This window comes from Salmo salar, chromosome ssa16 (genome assembly GCF_905237065.1).
Source record: "Salmo salar chromosome ssa16, Ssal_v3.1, whole genome shotgun sequence".
Classification (NCBI taxonomy): Eukaryota; Metazoa; Chordata; class Actinopteri; order Salmoniformes; family Salmonidae; genus Salmo; species Salmo salar.
In genome coordinates this window covers 2,413,079-2,431,096 of record NC_059457.1, presented here as the reverse complement: position 1 = coordinate 2,431,096, position 18,018 = coordinate 2,413,079, and the positions used below count along the sequence as shown (strand labels likewise).

Below are 18,018 nucleotides of genomic sequence, written 5' to 3'. Positions count from 1 at the left end.
ACTTGAATGAAGCGAATAATCTCTGCTCTGACAGATTTTATGTCTCCTTTCTTGTTGCTGATCTTGTTGCAGTAGCCAGAGAACATTCTGGAGGTTTTGGCAGGTGGTTGTTCTTCTTCTCCACTACTGCTCTCCGTAACGGTGACTTTCCGTGCCTCAGCCAAAACAAGGTCTGAAAGAATGTCATTTAATTATGTTTATGATCAAGAAAATAACAGTATATATTATTCATGAAATCATTATTATTTGAATGCAAGTGACATGGTGACATTGTACCTACCAATCAGACTCTCCTTCAATTCAGCTTTATCTTCATGTGGTATGAGGACATCATGATCAAGCCAGAACAGGCAGAAAGATGGGTCCAGCTGTGCTGCCATTATGTATACATTGTCACCAAATGGAAGTTTTGTTGCCTGGTAATCCGAGTGCCCCATTCTGACATTCACAAACACCCTCTGGATCAGCGTTTGAGTGACTGCTGCAATGCTTTTACTAGACTGACTAGGTGACGACTTGTGCTCAGTATACTTTGCAGATGATAGTTGAGTGACAGTACACAAAGAAGGGCAGCACTGAGAGTCACCACATTCTCCCCCTGAGTAAGGTTGGTGGCCTGGACAAAAGGGTCCAATAGCTGGCTCCATTCCCTTGGTGATAAGCAGAGCTCCTTGTGTCCTTGGGCCTCAACTAGAGTATTGAGGCTTTGTTGATTCAGATCGGTCACTGCTTTAACAAGCTGGAGGATAGAATTCCATCTGGTAGACACAGCAGCAGGGACACTACTATTGACTCCGAACTCAGCTTCAAATGCTTCTTTCAGACCACAGGTAATATGTATTAAGCTGCAAAGTTTAGTTACCTTAGCCATCATACTGTGTATAATTTTTGTTTCCTTTAGTCCATCTCTAATCACCAGTTGTAATGAACAGGACAAAGCACTGTAAGATCTGTTGCCTGCAGTTGGTTTGGATAGCTTCCACATCAGCATTGTACTCTTCACCAAATTCTTCCCATAGGCTGGGGTTATCCACATCATCATCATCATGATCATTGCTTGCTTTGGGGAAACAAACTGTGAAGGCCTTTTTCATACTTGCAGCGTTATCACGTATGATATAATCTAATTTATGTTTTATACCAAAATTATCACATATTACTTCAAATTTATCACTGATTCTAAAGTAATACTGCAAAAAAACACAGCAAAGGAATACACTTTCTGACCTAAATGCAAAGCCTTATGTTTGGGGAAAATCCAACACAACACATCACTGAGTAACTGCCTCCTTATTTTCAAGTATGGTGGTGGCTGCATCATGGTATGTTTTATGTTTTTATTTATTTCACCTTTATTTAACCAGGTAGGCAAGTTGAGACCAAGTTCTCATTTACAATTGCGACCTGGCAAAGATAAAGCAAGCAGTTTGACACATACAACAACACAGAGTTACACATGGAGTAAAACAAACATACAGTCAATAATATAGTAGAAAAATAAGTCTATATACAATGTGAGCAAATTAGGTGAGATAAGGGAGGTAAAGGCAAAAAAGGCTATGGTGGCGAAGTAAATACAATATAGCAAGTAAAACACTGGAATGGTAGATTTGCAGTGGAAGAAAATGCCAAGTAGAAATAGAAATAATGGGGTGCAAAGGAGCAAAATAGAGAAATAAATACAGTAGGGGAAGAGGTAGTTGTTTGGGATAAATTATAGATGGGCTATGTACAGGTGCAGTAATCTGTGAGCTGCTCTGACAGCTGGTGCTTAACCTCTCTAGGGTAGGGGGCAGTATTTTGACATCCGGATGAAAAGTGTGCCCGTAGTAAACTGCCTGCTACCCAGACCCATAAGGTAGGATATGCATATTATTAGTAGATTTGGATAGAAAACACTCTGAAGTTTCTAAAACTGTTTGAATGATGTCTGTGAGTATAACAGAACTCATATGGCAGGCAAAACCCTGAGAAAAATCCAACCAGGAAGTTGAAAATCTGAGGCTTGTAGTTTTTTCAATTAATTCCCTATTCAAACTACAGTGACTTAGGGGTCATTTTGCACTTCCTAAGGCTTCCACTAGATGTCAACAGTCTTTAGAACGTTGTTACAGGCTTCTACTGTGAACTGGAAGGGAATGACAGTCATCTCAACCAGGTGTCTGGCTGAGTGCCATTAGATCATTCATGCGTGTGGCCGTCAGCTTGAGGTGCTTTCTTTTTCCTTTCTGAAGACAAAGGATTTGTCCGGTTGGAATATTATCGAAGATGTATGATAAAAACATACTAAAGATTGATGCTATACATCGTTTGACATGTTTCTACAAACTGTAGTATACGTTTTTTGACTTTTCGTCTCAACAAAATGTGCGAGCATGGCGCATTTGGATAACTCGGCTGAACGCGCGAACAAAAATGAGGTATTTGGACATAAATATGGAGTTTATCGAACAAAACGAACATTTCTTGTCGAAGTGGGAGTCCTGGGAGTGCATTCCGACGAAGATCAGCAAAGGTAAGTGAAGATTTATAAAACCATTTCTGACTTTTTTTGACTCCAGAACTTGGCGGGTAACTGTATAGCTTGCTTTGATGGCTGAGCTCTGTACTCAGAATATTGAACAATGTGCTTTCGCCGTAAAGCTATTTTGAAATCTGACACAGCGGTTGCATTAAGGAGAAGTGTATCTATAATTCTTTCAATAACTGTTGTAAAGTTTATCAGCGTTTATGATGAGTATTTCTGTAAATTGATGTGCTCATTCACCGGAGGTTTTGGAGGCAGTATATTTTCTGAACATCACGCGCCAATGTAAAATGGGGTTTTTGGATATAAAAATGAACTTTATCGAACAAAACATACATGTATTGTGTAATATTGAGTCCTGGGAGTGTCATCTGATGAAGATACTCAAAGGTTAGTGATTCATTTTAGCTGTATTTCTGGTTTTTGTGATTCCTCTCCTTGCTTGGAAAATGGCTGTGTGGTTTTTCTTGTCAAAGTTGATGTCCTAACATAATCTAATGTTATGCTTTCGCCATAAAGCCTTTTTGAAATCGTACAGTGTGGTTGGATTAACGAGAATCTTATCTTTAAAATGGTGTGTAATACTTGTATGTGTGAAAAAAATGTATTATGAGATTTTTGTTGTTTTGAATTTGGCGCTCTGCTATTTCACTGGCTGTTGAATAGTGTGTCCCACATACACCAGAGAGGTTAAAGCTAGTGAGGGAGATAAGTGTTTCCAGTTTTAGAGATTTTTGTAGTTCGTTCCAGTCATTGGCAGCAGAGAACTGGAAGGAGAGGCGGCCGAAGGAGGAATTGGCTTTGGGGGTGACCAGAGAGAAATACCTGCTGGAGGGCATGCTACGGGTGGGTGCTGCTATGGTGACCAGCGAGCTGAGATAAGGGGGAACTTTACCTAGCAGGGTCTTGTAGATGACCTGGAGCCAGTGGGATTGGCGACGAGTATGAAGCGAGGGCCAGCCAACGAGAGCGTACAGGTCGCAGTGGTGGGTAGTATTTGGTGACAAAACGGATGGCACTGTGATAGACTGCATCCAATTGATTGAGTAGGGTATTGGAGGCTATTTTGTAAATGACATCGCCGAAGTCGAGGATCGGTAGGATGGTCAGTTTTACGAGGGTATGTTTGGCAGCATGAGTGAAAGATGCTTTGTTGCGAAATAGGAAGCCAATTCTAGATTTAACTTTGGATTGGAGATGTTTTATGTGAGTCTGGAAGGAGAGTTTACAGTCTAACCAGACACCTAGGTATTTGTAGTTGTCCACATATTCTAAGTCAGAACCGTCCAGAGTAGTGATGCTGGACAGGCGGGCAGGTGCAGGCAGCGATCGGTTGAAGAGCAAGCATTTAGTTTTACTTGTATTTAAGAGCAGTTGGAAGCCACGGAAGGAGAGTTGTGTGGCATTGAAGCTCGTCTGGAGGGTAGTTAACACAGTGTCCAAAGAAGGGCCAGAAGTATTCAGAATGGTGTCATCTGCGTAGAGGTGGATCAGAGACTCACCAGCAGCAAGAGCGACATCATTGATGTATACAGAGAAAAGAGTCGGCCCAAGAATTGAACCCTGTGGCACCCCCATAGAGACTGCCAGAGGCCCGGACAACAGGCCCTCCAATTTGACACACTGAACTCTATCAGAGAAGTAGTTGGTGAACCAGGCGAGGCAATCATTTGAGAAACCAAGGCTGTTGAGTCTGCCGATGAGGATGTGGTGATTGATAGAGTCGAAAGCCTTGGCCAGGTCAATGAATACGGCTGCACAGTATTGTTTCTTATCGATGGCAGTTAAGATATCGTTTAAGACCTTGAGCGTGGCTGAGGTGCACCCATGACCAGCTCTGAAACCAGATTGCATAGTGGAGAAGGTGCGGTGGGATTCGAAATGGTCGGTAATCTGTTTGTTGACTTGGCTTTCGAAGACTTTAGAGAGGCAGGGTAGGATAAATATAGGTCTGTAGCAGTTTGGGTCAAGAGTGTCCCCCCCTTTGAAGAAGGGGATGACCGCAGCTGCTTTCCAATCTTTGGGAATATCAGACGACACTAAAGAGAGGTTGAACAGGCTAGTAATAGGGGTTGCAACAATTTTGGCAGATCATTTTAGAAAGAAAGGGTCCAGATTATCTAGCCTGGCTGATTTGTAGGGGTGCAGATTTTGCCGCTATTTCAGAACATCAGCTGACTGGATTTGGGAGAAGGAGAAATGGGGAAGGCTTGGGCGAGTTGCTGTGGGGGATGCAGTGCTGTTGACCGGGGTAGTGGTAGCCAGGTGGAAAGCATGGCCAGCCGTAGAAAAATGCTTTTTGAAATTCTCAATTATAGTGGATTTATCGGTGGTGACAGAGTTTCCTATCCTCAGTGCAGTGGGCAGCTGGGAAGAGGTGCTCTTATTCTCCAAGGACTTTACAGTGTCCCAGAACATTTTTGAGTTTGTGTTGCAGGAAGCAAATTATGGGTGGGTGTGGGTACGGGTATGCCTGATATCGGCAAAGTTTTTCAGGATAGACAGACACTGACGGAGCTAAGCACAGGCAAAATCCCACAGAAAAACATTCAGTCTGCTTTACACCAGACACTGGGAGAGGAAATCACCTTTCAGCAGGACAACAACCAAATCTACACTGGAGTTGCTTACCAAGAAGACTCACGAAAACGCCTGTAGCATCCGAACGGATTGTCCGACGAACAACTCTATTGAAAGCGAAGACTCTGTTCTCAGTTTTGCTCTAGGACACCCTACAAGCCTCGTCTGAAGTTGGTACAGCCTCTTCTGCCAACTTCTTCTGTAGCGTCCGAACGGTTTGGGCTACACACTAATATGACCCCCTCTATGGAAAGTTGAGACTCTCACGAACATAACGGTGTTCTCCGTTTTTCCCTAGGACGCCCGTTTGACCAAGAACCCGATGGTTACTCTGACAGAGCTCCAGAGTTCCTCTGTGGAGATGGGAAAACCTTCCAGAAGGACAACCATCTCTGCAGCACTCCAACAAGCAGGCCTTTATGGTAAAGTGGCCAGAAGGAAGCCACTAATCAGTAAAAGGCACATGACAGCCCGCTTGGAGTTTGCCAAAAAGCACCTAAAGGACAGACCATGTGAAACAAGATTCTCTGGTCTAATGAAACCAAACGTCACGTCTGGAAGGATCCTGGCACTATCCCTACGGTGAAGCAAGGTGGTGGCAGCATCATGCTGTGGGGATTTTTTTCAGTGGCAGGGACTGGGAGACTAGTCAGGATCGAGGGGAAGATGAACGGAGCAAAGTACAAAGAGATCCTACATTAAAGCCTGCTCCAGAGCGCTCAGGACCTCAGACTGGGGCGAAGGTTCACCTTCCAACAGGATAACAACCCTAAGCACACAGCCAAGACAATGCAGGAGTGGCCTTGTTCTTGTTTTTATTCTTAATACATTTGCAAAAATGTCTTAAAAAAAACAGTTTTTGCTTTGTCATTATGGGGTGTGGGAAACAAAGGGTCTGAATACTTTCAGAACGCACTGTAAATGAAAAATTAAATTAAAAAAAGTTTCTTCCGTTTTGACATTACAGAACATTTTGTGTAGACTGTTGACAAAAAATTACAAATACATTTACAAAGTGGATTAAAATGTAACAGAAGTTCAAGGGGGGTGAATACTTATACCTGCTGTAAAAATGTTTCTCCTACCCTTCAATTTACTTTTGATGCCACCCTGTCTGAAGATATAACTAGAGGAAAGACTGCTTTAAAACCATGTAAGAATGTACAATAAGAGGGGTCTTTAGGCATTCTAAAAGGGAGAGTAGTAGGTGGGACTGGGAGGATTACCGGTGTTGGCTGTGGAGGTGCCGGCTTCTGTTGAAGAGTCCCCCATGGCACTGGCCTCAGTCCGCCTGGTTTGCGGCTGCTCCAGACCTCCCTGGGTCTCACGGCTTGTGGATGGGACCTCTGGACGGGCTTCTACTGAGATTAGTAGTGAGAGAGAAATCATTGATACACTAACATTTCTTCAACAAAAGTAAATTGCAACACTAAATTGCACAGTAAATTAGATGGGACAGAAATGTGTTGAAGGTTAACAACTGTGTAAAATACTAAATAATACTTGTACTGCTGAATATTAATTGAAATGCAATGTATCATTGAGCATGGGTCTGATTGGATCTCAGTGTTTTGTTTCACACAGGGAAACAATGAAAAGTCTCCTCCTACCATAAGCAGCAGCGTGGGAGGTGCTGGGCCCGGAGAGGTCCATCTCTGTCTGCGTCTCGGCGTTCTGCAGCTGCACGATGGGCGTCTGAGTGCCCTGTGAAGTCACCGAGGGGGCGGGGTGTCGGGGCTGGAGGCCAATGGCGTTCATCAGACCCATGTCTCTGTCAAGTCTCCAGCTGGAGCGACTGGGGGCCCTTGGAGTGGGCAAACACCACAGAGAAGATTGATATGACCTGATGGATGGATACTCATTACACAGTTTAGAGTTGCAAATTCCAGAAACTTCCCCAAAATCCCCAATTTTTTAAGTTGAAGCATTTCTGGGAATTTGATACAGTTCAGTGAACACAGTGAGCAGGCCAGAGAGGACATGTAAGAGAAAGAGGTGACAACATCTCTTTGGTCCTAGACTCCTCACCCTGGTCGATCTGTACCGCGGGTCCTGCTTGTTCCACCACCACTGTTGTTGACTGTGAATATGGGCTCGGTGCTCGCTTCGGCCGGGCTCTCTCCGTCACTCCGGTACAACCTGGAGAACAGACAGACAGCACGACATCATTATTCATTGGCACTGACGATGTCGTCATAATCAGATTTCTCTAATGAGGAGAGATTGCTTAATGTAATCATGACAGACAATGATCTCATTACAGACCAATAATTGACCCTCTCCAATCTGGAGGGTTCCTGTTTCTACTGGCTATTAGAATAATAAAATCAGAGACCAAATTAATCCAAATAACTGCCAGCGTTGGAGGTGGTGGTAAGGACTGCCCTGAACTCAAGATACCGGGAATACACCTTTGACACAAAGTGTATAGTAATATCAAAGCAAGAAATTCACTCATGCACCGTCCCGATAGCGTCCAGTCTATCAGGTATAAGCGTTACAATGGACAGACGGGAGCACTACTCACACAGGCCTGCAAATGACCAAGTCCCCTTTGTTGGTCCCGTAGGCCAGGCCCATCCCCGGGTCTGGAAGCCATCTGGCTGAATTGATGCTGACGTGCCGCCGCTGGTCCGGAGCCATGGGGTACACCACATTAAACACCATCTAAGGAACAAATAGAGAACACAAACAAACAAACATCAACAAGCGTACAAGTCAAGAACAGATGATGTCTTACTGGAAAGCAAGGGGTCATTGGAGAAATTCAAAAAAATAAGCAAATAAAATGTCTATGTTCCATCTGATCTAACCTTTTCATGCTGGTTTTGAATAATTGAATGGCTTTATAATGTCTGTAATGGCCAGACAGACAGTCATTTAAAAGCCATTGAAGAATGTATCAGTAGTTTTATGGTGCTTCTACAGTGAATAGTTGGGCTGGTAATTGCCAGGGATCGACCTCACGATATGATATTATCACAATACTTAGGTGTCGATTTGATATTTTTGCGTTTCTCACAATTCTATATGTATTGAGATTCAATACTGTGACTGTACTGCGATTCCATAGTCTAAACATATTGCTCACCATATGTCTGCTGCAGAGGGACAAGAGAGAGCCATGAGAAAACAAAATTGGCTCCCTATTTAAAAAGAAGATGGAGAACAAGATATGAAGTAAAAATACTTTTGGTGCAGGTACAGCCAACTAGAGCAAAAATAATATTGCGATATTGCCAAAACGATACATCAACCGAAATAATATCCTGGATGGATTTGTTCCACCATCACTAGTGAATAGGTGGAATATGATTGTTATTGGTCGGATTTGAGGCAGTTCTGTGGGAAATAATAGGTACTTCAAGCTGCAATATTTACTTTTTGGGCGACTGACCAAATTCCCATGGAAATGTGACTTATAGATCTGTCATTCTCATTGAAAGCAAGTCTAAGAAGTGGTAGATCTCTTCTATGTGCGCTATTCCTTCTCTTCCCAATCTTAAGTTTAGTTTTGGAGTCTTTTACTTTCCATTTTGTACTCCAGTTTCAAACAGCTGAAAATACAATATTTTTGGTAATGGAAAATATATTTCATAGCGGTTTGGATGGTACAATGATTCTATACACAAGTGGTTACCAAACTGTGGGGCGTACCCTGTCAGCAGAAGGGCCCCCCCTCCCCCCCAAAAAACAGATTTTTACCTTGTCAACTCGGGGATTCGATCTTGCAACCTTTCGGTTACTAGTCCAACGCTCTAACCACTAGGCTACTTGCTGCCCGAAGAATAGATTTGAACAAAGCTGAATAAAATATAACTATTTCTCCAAACTATTTGAGGGAGTGCAGTTAACAAAGAAATAGGTACTCCTATATGCTTCATTTAGAGTTATTCATGTAACTTTAGTTGTTCTACAAATGTTGGTTTATACGTTTTGATTTCTAATACATTGTAAGGTTGCAAGATGCGATTAATGATGATTTGAAATTTGAAAACAAAAAATTGCGGCGGCATCCTCTTTGTGTGGCCATAGTGCATCCTAAAAAAAATGAATGCCTTTTGCGTCCAGTGGCTGTTGCGCTCTTGGCCAGGAGTGCTGCATTGTGCCCTTCTCACTGAGAGGTGGCCGCTCCGAAGCACCTCTCACTCCCATGGCTCTCCATCACGTGATCGAGTCTTTCTCACAGGCTACAAGTGAAGACAGACACATCTGCAACCGCACACGTCCTTATCCAATTCCAAGGTGCATATTGAAGTTATTGGAAAAACTGTCCACATTTACTTTGTCAGCCAACAAGATGAATAGGCTTAACAAACAGCAAAAGCACTAGCCTATGTCAATCTACTATCCTCCATAGTACAAAAGTTAACCTGGTCTATCTGTGCGCGAAATAAATAGTCCAAATATAGCCTAGAACAGTTGTGGGGTGCAATAGATACACAATTAATACAACCACTAGCAAAACATTTTTTCATGCAATGTGGCTGACGCAACAGATCAGAGCGTTTAGCTTAAAATGTTGATAAACTATTAGGCTATTTCTTCACATTATAAGCGCAACAATGCCCACATGGCAGTAGGCTATAAGCGTTAATGTTCCATTAGCGGGAAAAGACCATTATCAAAAGTGACAGCAAATGCAATTATGCATGTAATGCTTTTATTATAAAGGTGCAGTTCTATGGTGAAAATTATCTTCCCCAAACTTGAAACTCACGCAGAGCCAGTTAGGCTCAGAACCCATTATAAAATGGATGAATGTGCTTAATTTTACTAAGTTATTTTGCCACTTTAGTTGTGATACAAACCTTATCAAAACATATAGGCCTATGGGCTAGGCTACATGAGGTGTGTGACTAAAAAAGTTGCAAAAGAAAGGCAGTTTCTTATGCTGGGCATCACTTACAAGTGATAATATATCATTCAGAAGTGATAGGGTAATATTTTCACCCATCAGACTATTCTTGATTAATTTTGTCTTTACATAAACTAAATAATATGTGAGAAATTGGTTTTAATTTAGCGGGAAAAAACTATGTAATCTATGCACTTAAATAGCAAATGGAGGACACTTTTCCTGTGGCCCATTTTCATCCCAGCCAGGTAGGCTATACTCCTGTTGTAAAGAGAAGCAATGTGCTTAATATTAGGAAAGTTAAGAAATAAGTATAGTAGGCCAAGCCTAATAGAAAGCTGATGGGATCCTCCTCTTTTTAGTAGAGGCCTTCACTCTTTCTCGCGCAATTGCATAGCCTAGAGAAATGTTGCGCAACATAAGCTAATGGGCTCTCATGAAGTGTTTGATTAGATTTTCAATTACATTTGCATTGATGTCAGAGTGATTAGCGTGACAATAGAGTGTTGAGTACCAGGCAGTAAGCAAGTTTGGTAGGCTACTAATGTCCATCAGCAGCATCAGACCTTGGAAAAGCCTAACTACTGTGACTAAACGGTCACGTGGAATTTGACTGCCTTCATGACTCGTGATCAGCGGTGTGGCGGTAATACGGTCACCGCAATAGCTTTATGTATGACACTACATAGTTGGAACACCTGTATTTGGGGATTTTCGCCCATTCTTTCTTCTCTGCAGATCCTCTCAAGCTCTGTCAGTTTGCATTGGGAGCGTCGCTGCACACCTATTTTCAGGTCTCTCCAGAGATGTTCGATCGGGTTAAAGTCTGGGATCTGGCTGGGCCACTCAAGGACATTCAGACTTGTGTCGAAGCCACTCCTGCATTGTCTTGGCTGTGTGCTTAGGGTCATTTTCCTGTTGGAATGTGAACCTTCTAGCAGGTTATCATCAAGCATCTCTCTGTACTTTGCTTCATTCATCTTTCCCTCGATCCTGACTAGTCTCCCAGACCCTGCTGCTGAAAAACATCCCCACAGCATGATGCTGCCACCACCATGCTTCACCGTAGGGATGGTGCCAGGTTTCCTTCAGGCCAAAGAGTTCAATGTTGGTGTCATCAGACCAGAGAACCTCTCATGGTCTAAGAGTCCTTTAGGTGCTTTTTGGCAAACTTCAAGTGGGCTGTCATGTGCCTTTTACCTCCCTGACCAAGGCCCTTCTCCCCCGATTGCTCAGTTTGGCGGGGCAGCCAGCTCTAGGAAGAGTCTTGGTGGTTCCAAACTTCTTCCATTTAAGAATGATTGAGGCCAATGTATTCTGGGGACCATCAATGCTGCAGAAGTGTTTTGGTACCCTTCCCCAGATCTGTGCCTCAACACAATCCTGTCTCAGAGCTCTGCGGACAATTCCTTCAACCTCATTGCTTGGTTTCTGCTCTGACATGCACTGTCAACTGTGGGACCTTATATACAGTGAGGGGAAAAAGTATTTGATCCCATGCTGATTTTGTACATTTGCCCACTGACAAAGAAATGATGAGTCTATAATTTTAATGGTAGGTTTATTTGAACAGTGAGAGACAGAATAACAAACAAAAAAATCCTGAAAAACGCATGTCAAAAATTGTATGAATTGATTTGCATTTTAATGAGGGAAATGAGTATTTGACCCCCTCTCAATCAGAAAGATTTCTGGCTCCCAGGTGTCTTTTATACAGGTAACGAGCTTTTGTTACCTGTATAAAAGATACCTGTCCACAGAAGCAATCAATCAATGAGATTCCAAACTCTCCACCATGGCCAAGACCAAAGAGCTCTCCAAGGATGTCAGGGACAAGATTGTAGACCTACACAAGGCTGGAATGGGCTACAAGACCATCGCCAAGCAGCTTGGTGAGAAGGTGACAACAGTTGGTGCGATTATTCGCAAAAGGAAGAAACACAAAGAACTGTCAATCTCCCTTGGCCTGGGGCTCCATGCAAGATCTCACCTCATGGAGTTGCAATGATCATGAGAACGGTGAGGAATCAGCCCAGAACTACACAGGAGGATCTTGTCAATTATCTCAAGGCAGCTGGGACCATAGTCACCAAGAAAACAATTGGTAACACACTACGCCGTGAAGGACTGAAATCCTGCAGCGCCCGCAAGGTCCCCCTGCTCAAAAAAGCACATATACATTCCCGTCTGAAGTTTGCCAATGAACATCTGAATGATTCAGAGGACAACTGGGTGAAAGTGTTGTGGTCAGATGAGACCAAAATGGAGCTCTTTGGTATCAACTCAACTCGCCGTGTTTGGAGGAGGAGGAATGCTGCCTATGACCCCAAGAACACCATCCCCACTGTCAAACATGGAGGTGGAAACATTACGCTTTGGGGGTGTTTTTCTGCTAAGGGGACAGGACAACTTCACCGCATCAAAGGGACGATGGACGGGGCCATGTACCGTCAAATCTTGGGTGAGAACCTCCTTCGCTCAGCCAGGGCATTGAAAATGGGTCGTGGATGGGTATTCCAGCATGACAATGACCCAAAACACATGGCCAAGGCAACAAAGGAGTGGCTTCAAGAAGAAGCACATTAAGGTCCTGGAGTGGCCTAGCCAGTCTCCAGACCTTAATCCCATAGAAAATCTGTGGAGGGAGCTGAAGGTTCGAGTTGCCAAACGTCAGCCTCGAAACCTTAATGACTTGGAGAAGATCTGCAAAGAGGAGTGGGACAAAATCCCTCCTGAGATGTGTGCAAACCTGGTGGCCAACTACAAGAAACGTCTGACCTCTGTGATTGCCAACAAGGGTTTTGCCACCAAGTACTAAGTGATGTTTTGCAGAGGGGTCAAATACTTATTTCCCTCATTAAAATGCAAATCATTTTATAACATTTTTGACATGGGTTTTTCTGGATTTTTTTGTTGTTATTCTGTCTCTCACTGTTCAAATAAACCTACCATTAAAATTACAGACTGATCATTTCTTTGTCAGTGGGCAAACGTAATCAGCAGGGGATCAAATACTTTTTTCCCTCACTGTAGACAGGTGTGTGCCTTTCCAAATCAAGTCCAATCAATTGAATTTACCATAGGTGGACATCAATCAAGTTGTAGAAACATCACAAGGATGATAAATGGAATCAGGATGCACCTGAGCTCTATTACAAGTCTCATAGCAAAGGGTCTGAATAATTACATAAATAAGGTTCTTTATTTTTAATACATTTGCAAAAATGTCTAAAAAACTGTTTCTGCTTTGTCATTATGGGGTATTGTGTGTAGATTGAATTAAACATTTTCCTCACCAAATTTAGAAAAACTCCATAACGTAACAAAATCTAGTTTGAGAAACAGACGCCTCACAAGTCCTCAACTGGCAGCTTCATTAAATAGTACCCACAAAACACCAGTCTCAACGTCAACAGTGAAGAGGCGGCTCCGGGATGCTGGTCATCTAGGCAGAGTTCCTCTGTCCAGTGTCTGTGTTCTTTTGCCCATCTTAATCTTTTATTGGCCAGTCTGAGATATGGCTTATTCTTTGCAACTCTGCCTAGAAGGCCAGCATCCCGGAGTCGCCTCTTCACTGTTGACATTGAGACTGATTTTGCGGGTACTATTTAATGAAGCTGCCAGTTGAGGACTTGTGAGGTGTCTGTTTCTCAAACTAGACACTAATGTACTTGTCCTCTTGCTCAGTTGTGCACCGGGGCCTCCCACTCCTCTTTCTATTGTGGTTAGAGCCAGATTGTACTGTTCTGTGAAGGGAGTAGGACACAGTGTTGAACGAGATTTTCAGGTTCTTGGCAATTTCTCACATGGAATAGCCTTCATTTCTCAGAACAAGAATAGACTGACGAGTTTCAGAAGAAAGTTATTTGTTTCTGGCCATTTTGAGTCTGTTATCGAACCCACAAATGCTAATGCTCCAGATACTCAACTAGTCTAAAGAAGGTCAGTTTTATTGCTTCTTAAATCAGCACAATAGTTTTCAGCTGTGCTAACATAATTGCAAAAGGGTTTTCTAATAATCAATTTGCCTTTTAAAATGATAAACTTGGATTAGCTAACACAATGTGCCATTGGAACACAGGAGTGATGGTTGCTGATAATGGGCCTCTGTACGCCTTTGAAGATATTCAGTTTGATAAAAATCAGCAGGTTCCAGCTACAATAGTCATTTACAACTTAACAATGTCTACAATGTATTTCTGACCAATTTGATGTTAATTTAATGGACATAAAATGTGTTTTTCTTTCAAAAACAAGGACATTTCTAAGTAACCCCAACTTTTGAAAAGTAGTGTATGAGACAGGCAAATACCTTTCACTGAGCTGTGTAAAGACAGACTGACAGGGGTGAGACAATTAATTGTAATTTATCTTAATGTTCTTTTGTTGTTTACAGGTGCACTATACTTCTGACCCTATGCAGCCAGGTCCCATCTACTTTTTAACTCCTTGAAAGTGTTGCTTGTTTGGTGTCTGCTGTGATGGAATACCACAACAAGTCAACTACTTGATTGATGAAGGCGTCATCCAGCAAAGGCAGCAGCGCAGTCATGTGAAAGACAGCACTGTGACAGGGGTCAACATCCAACAGCTGGTTAGACTGGAGTATGGTACAGTGCTGGTGGAAAGCTATGGCTGGCAACAACACCTGACTCCGTACTTCAGGCCGCTGCCATAGATCAAGCAGTATCAGCACTTCAGGTGAATTGTATGAGGTTATTCTTCTTATCTAAACTTGGGAGGTGAATTGATGTTGTAATGTCTTCTACATTTCTTTTGTTATTTCCTGTTTTACAACTTTGATGCTCTGGAGCCTGGTGTTGTCGCCAAGGCGTGTTCAGACTGTCGGGACCAGGTTTCAGCTGCTGTACAACGCTGACATCCTTCCTCCCATAGATGGTCTGCCTGTATAAGCACCACCTGGACTGGACACAGCTAAACAAACTTACTTTGAGAAGATCAGGGAGTTTTGCGACGAAGAATGACTCTCTCCTAACACACACGCCATACGTTGCTGCTACTATTTTTTTATTTTATCCTGCTGCTCCGCCACTTTTTACCCCTTATCGTAGGCATATAACTACCTCATCTTTCAGTGATATCGTTATTGATATTGTTCTTGTACATACTGTATATTATTTGATTTATATTGACACTATCTATTACTGATATCGCTGCTATGCAAGTAACCATATGGCTGTACCATTTACACCATCTGTAAAGACCCATCCACTTAGCAAGATGTGGCCAGTTGTGTCAAGTACTTAAGTAAAAATACTTTCAAGTACTACTTAAGTATTTTTTGGAGGTATCTGTACTTTACTATTTATATATTTGGCAACTTTTACTTCACTACATTTCGAAAAATAAAATAATGTACTTTTTACTCAATACATTTTCCCTGACACCCAAAAGTACTCGTTACATTTTGACAGGAAAATTGTCCAATTCACACACTTATCAAGAGAACATCCCTGGTCATCCCTACTGCATCTGATCTGCATCACTAAACACAAATGCTTCGTTCGTAAATTGTCTGAGTGTTGGAGTGTGCCCCTGGCTATCCGTCAATAAAAAATGTAATTGTGCCATCTGGTTTGCTTAATATAAGGAATTTGAAATGATTTATACTTTTACTTTTGATACTTAACTACATTTTAGCAATTCCATTTACTTTTGATACTTAAGTATTTTTAAAACCAAATACTTAGACTTTTACTCAAGTAGTATATTACTGGGTGACTTTTATTTTTACTTCAGTCATTTTCTATTAAGGTATCTTTACAATTTAGTACGTTTTCCACCAGATGTGGCTGGGGATTATAGCATTTCTTTCACATGACCAATCAATTTAGACAAGTGTGTCTGGGTAAGCGTCATCTAATATTTATAAAATATTTTTTATCTGAACACTTGCTGTTTACCTGGAATTTTCCCTTATTGTAAGCTACTACTTTCACCACTTTTAGTCTTAATCTTTACTACACTACTCACTGTTTAGCGCATGACCTCACATGTGAATCCTTAAAGAGATGGGTGCAGCTGGCTTAAGAGGGTGTGAACAGTGCTCTCCAGTAGGTACCAAAATATTCAAAGGCACTTTTCTCAAAAATGAGTTTACAAGTTTATCAACTTTCAAAGAAGAATTACTTTCCCAGTGTTCCTCAAATGCAGTGAAAGATATACAATTTTGTAGCTCTGAGTCTTTACTTTTATCCAACGTAAAGATTTTGCTAGATAAGACCGATTTGAGCCGGTCGGTCACAAATGAGTAGAATTGATTGAAATAAGCTTTAAACCTAAATTGCCATCCAAAACAGCAATTATCCAAGAAATATGCTTCAAATGTATACGCTACATTGTGAAACATCATGCGAATGGCTGCAAGTGTTTAAATAAGGATGAGATTCCCTTGTTTCCTCCTATTTATTGAATATAGGAGAAATTATACAAATATACAAATATAGATTTTAAAAGGTCAACATCGGCCAATAATATAAGTGAACTGATATATCGCTCAGGATCTACAGTACCAGTCAAAAGTTTGGACACACGTACTCATTCAAGGGTTTTTCTTAATTTGTACTATTTTCTACATTGTAGAATAATAGTGAAGACATCAAAACTATGAAATAACACATGGAATCATGTAGTATCCCAAAAAGTGTTAAACAAATCAAAATATATTTAATATTTGAGATTCTTCAAAGTAGCCACCCTTTGCCTCGATGACAGCTTTACATGCTGACCCAAACCAGACGCGCGCGTGCGCCTGAGTGCGCCATCGCGCGCATATTGATTTTGTACCCCCATACCAGACACAGTCAGGACACGCAGGTTGAAATATCAAAACAAATTCTGAACAAATTATATTAATTTGGGAACAAGACGAAAAGCATTAAACATTTATGGCAATTTAGCTAGGTAGCTTGCTGTTGCTAGCTAATTTGTCCTGGGATATAAACATTGGGTTGTTATTTTACCTGAAATGCACAAGGTCATCTACTCCGACAATTAATCCACAGATAAAACTATAAACTGAATTCCTTTCTCGTCATTTGTCCTTCTTCCTCAGGCTTCTTTTATACTTCTTTGAACTTTATATGGCGGTTGGCAACCAACTTTACGGTGCATTACTACAACCGACTGGAGTGTGGACGTCAGTTCATCTTTCAATCACCCACGTGGGTATATGCTCCTAAACACCAATGAGGCGAAGGAAAAGGCCGGACTTGCAGCGCATTGAGCGTCGCAAATAGAACCTTCTATTTTAGCGCCTGGCCACGCAGATGCTCGCTGAGGTGCGTGAGCAGTGTGGGTGAAATGATTGAATAACACCGCGAGCGGTGGTCAGCATGTTTCACACTCGCATTCTCTCGCATTCTCTCAACCAGCTTCACCTGGAATGCTTTTCCAACAGTCTTGAAGGAGTTCCCACAGATGTTGAGCACTCGTTGGCTGCTTTTCCTTCACTCTGCAATCCAACTCATCCCAAACCATCTCAATTGGATTGAGGTCAGGTGATTGTGGAGGCCAGGTCATCTGATGCAGCACTTGGTTACTGAATGATTCCTTATGTGTTATTTCATAGTTTTGATGTCTTCACTATTATTATCCTCTTGGGGATCGAGGGTAACCTAATCCCTGTGACGGGATTGCTAGCATGGCGGGAAATTCAAAACATAAAAAATCGAATAATTTCAATTTCTCAAACAATCAACTATTTTACACCATTTAAAAGATAAACATCTCCTTAATCGAACCACATTGTCCGATTTTCAAAGAGGCTTTTCGGCGAAAGCATAAAGTCAGATTATGTTAGGACAGTACATAGCCAAAAAAGTACACACATCCATTTTCAATTCAAGGACAGGCGTCACCAAAAGCAGAAAACCAGCTAAAATTATGCACTAACCTTTGACAATCTTCATCAGATGACACTCCTAGGACATTATGTTAGACAACACATGCATTTTTGTTCTATCAAGTTCATATTTATATCCAAAAACAGCATTTTACATCGGCGCGTGTCGTTGAGAAAATGTGTCTCCCC

The 18,018-nt window shown here is 41.9% G+C and overlaps 1 protein-coding gene across 7 annotated transcripts in view; it reads right to left on the bottom strand.

Annotated features, from left to right (window-relative positions):
* LOC106573031 (activating molecule in BECN1-regulated autophagy protein 1B) overlaps positions 1–18,018 on the bottom strand; it is a 51,408-nt gene that overhangs the window by 6,979 nt on the left and 26,411 nt on the right. For 6 of the 7 annotated variants that reach the window (XM_014147648.2, XM_014147644.2, XM_014147639.2 and 3 more), the window contains 4 exons: positions 7,635–7,774; positions 7,136–7,246; positions 6,718–6,911; positions 6,334–6,468 (listed from right to left, as the gene is read on the bottom strand). In XM_014147648.2, coding sequence (XP_014003123.2) covers positions 6,334–6,468; positions 6,718–6,911; positions 7,136–7,246; positions 7,635–7,774 — 580 coding nt within the window. The remainder of the gene's footprint in view (positions 1–6,333; positions 6,469–6,717; positions 6,912–7,135; positions 7,247–7,634; positions 7,775–18,018) is intronic. The other variant, XM_014147640.2, reaches the window with a different exon arrangement.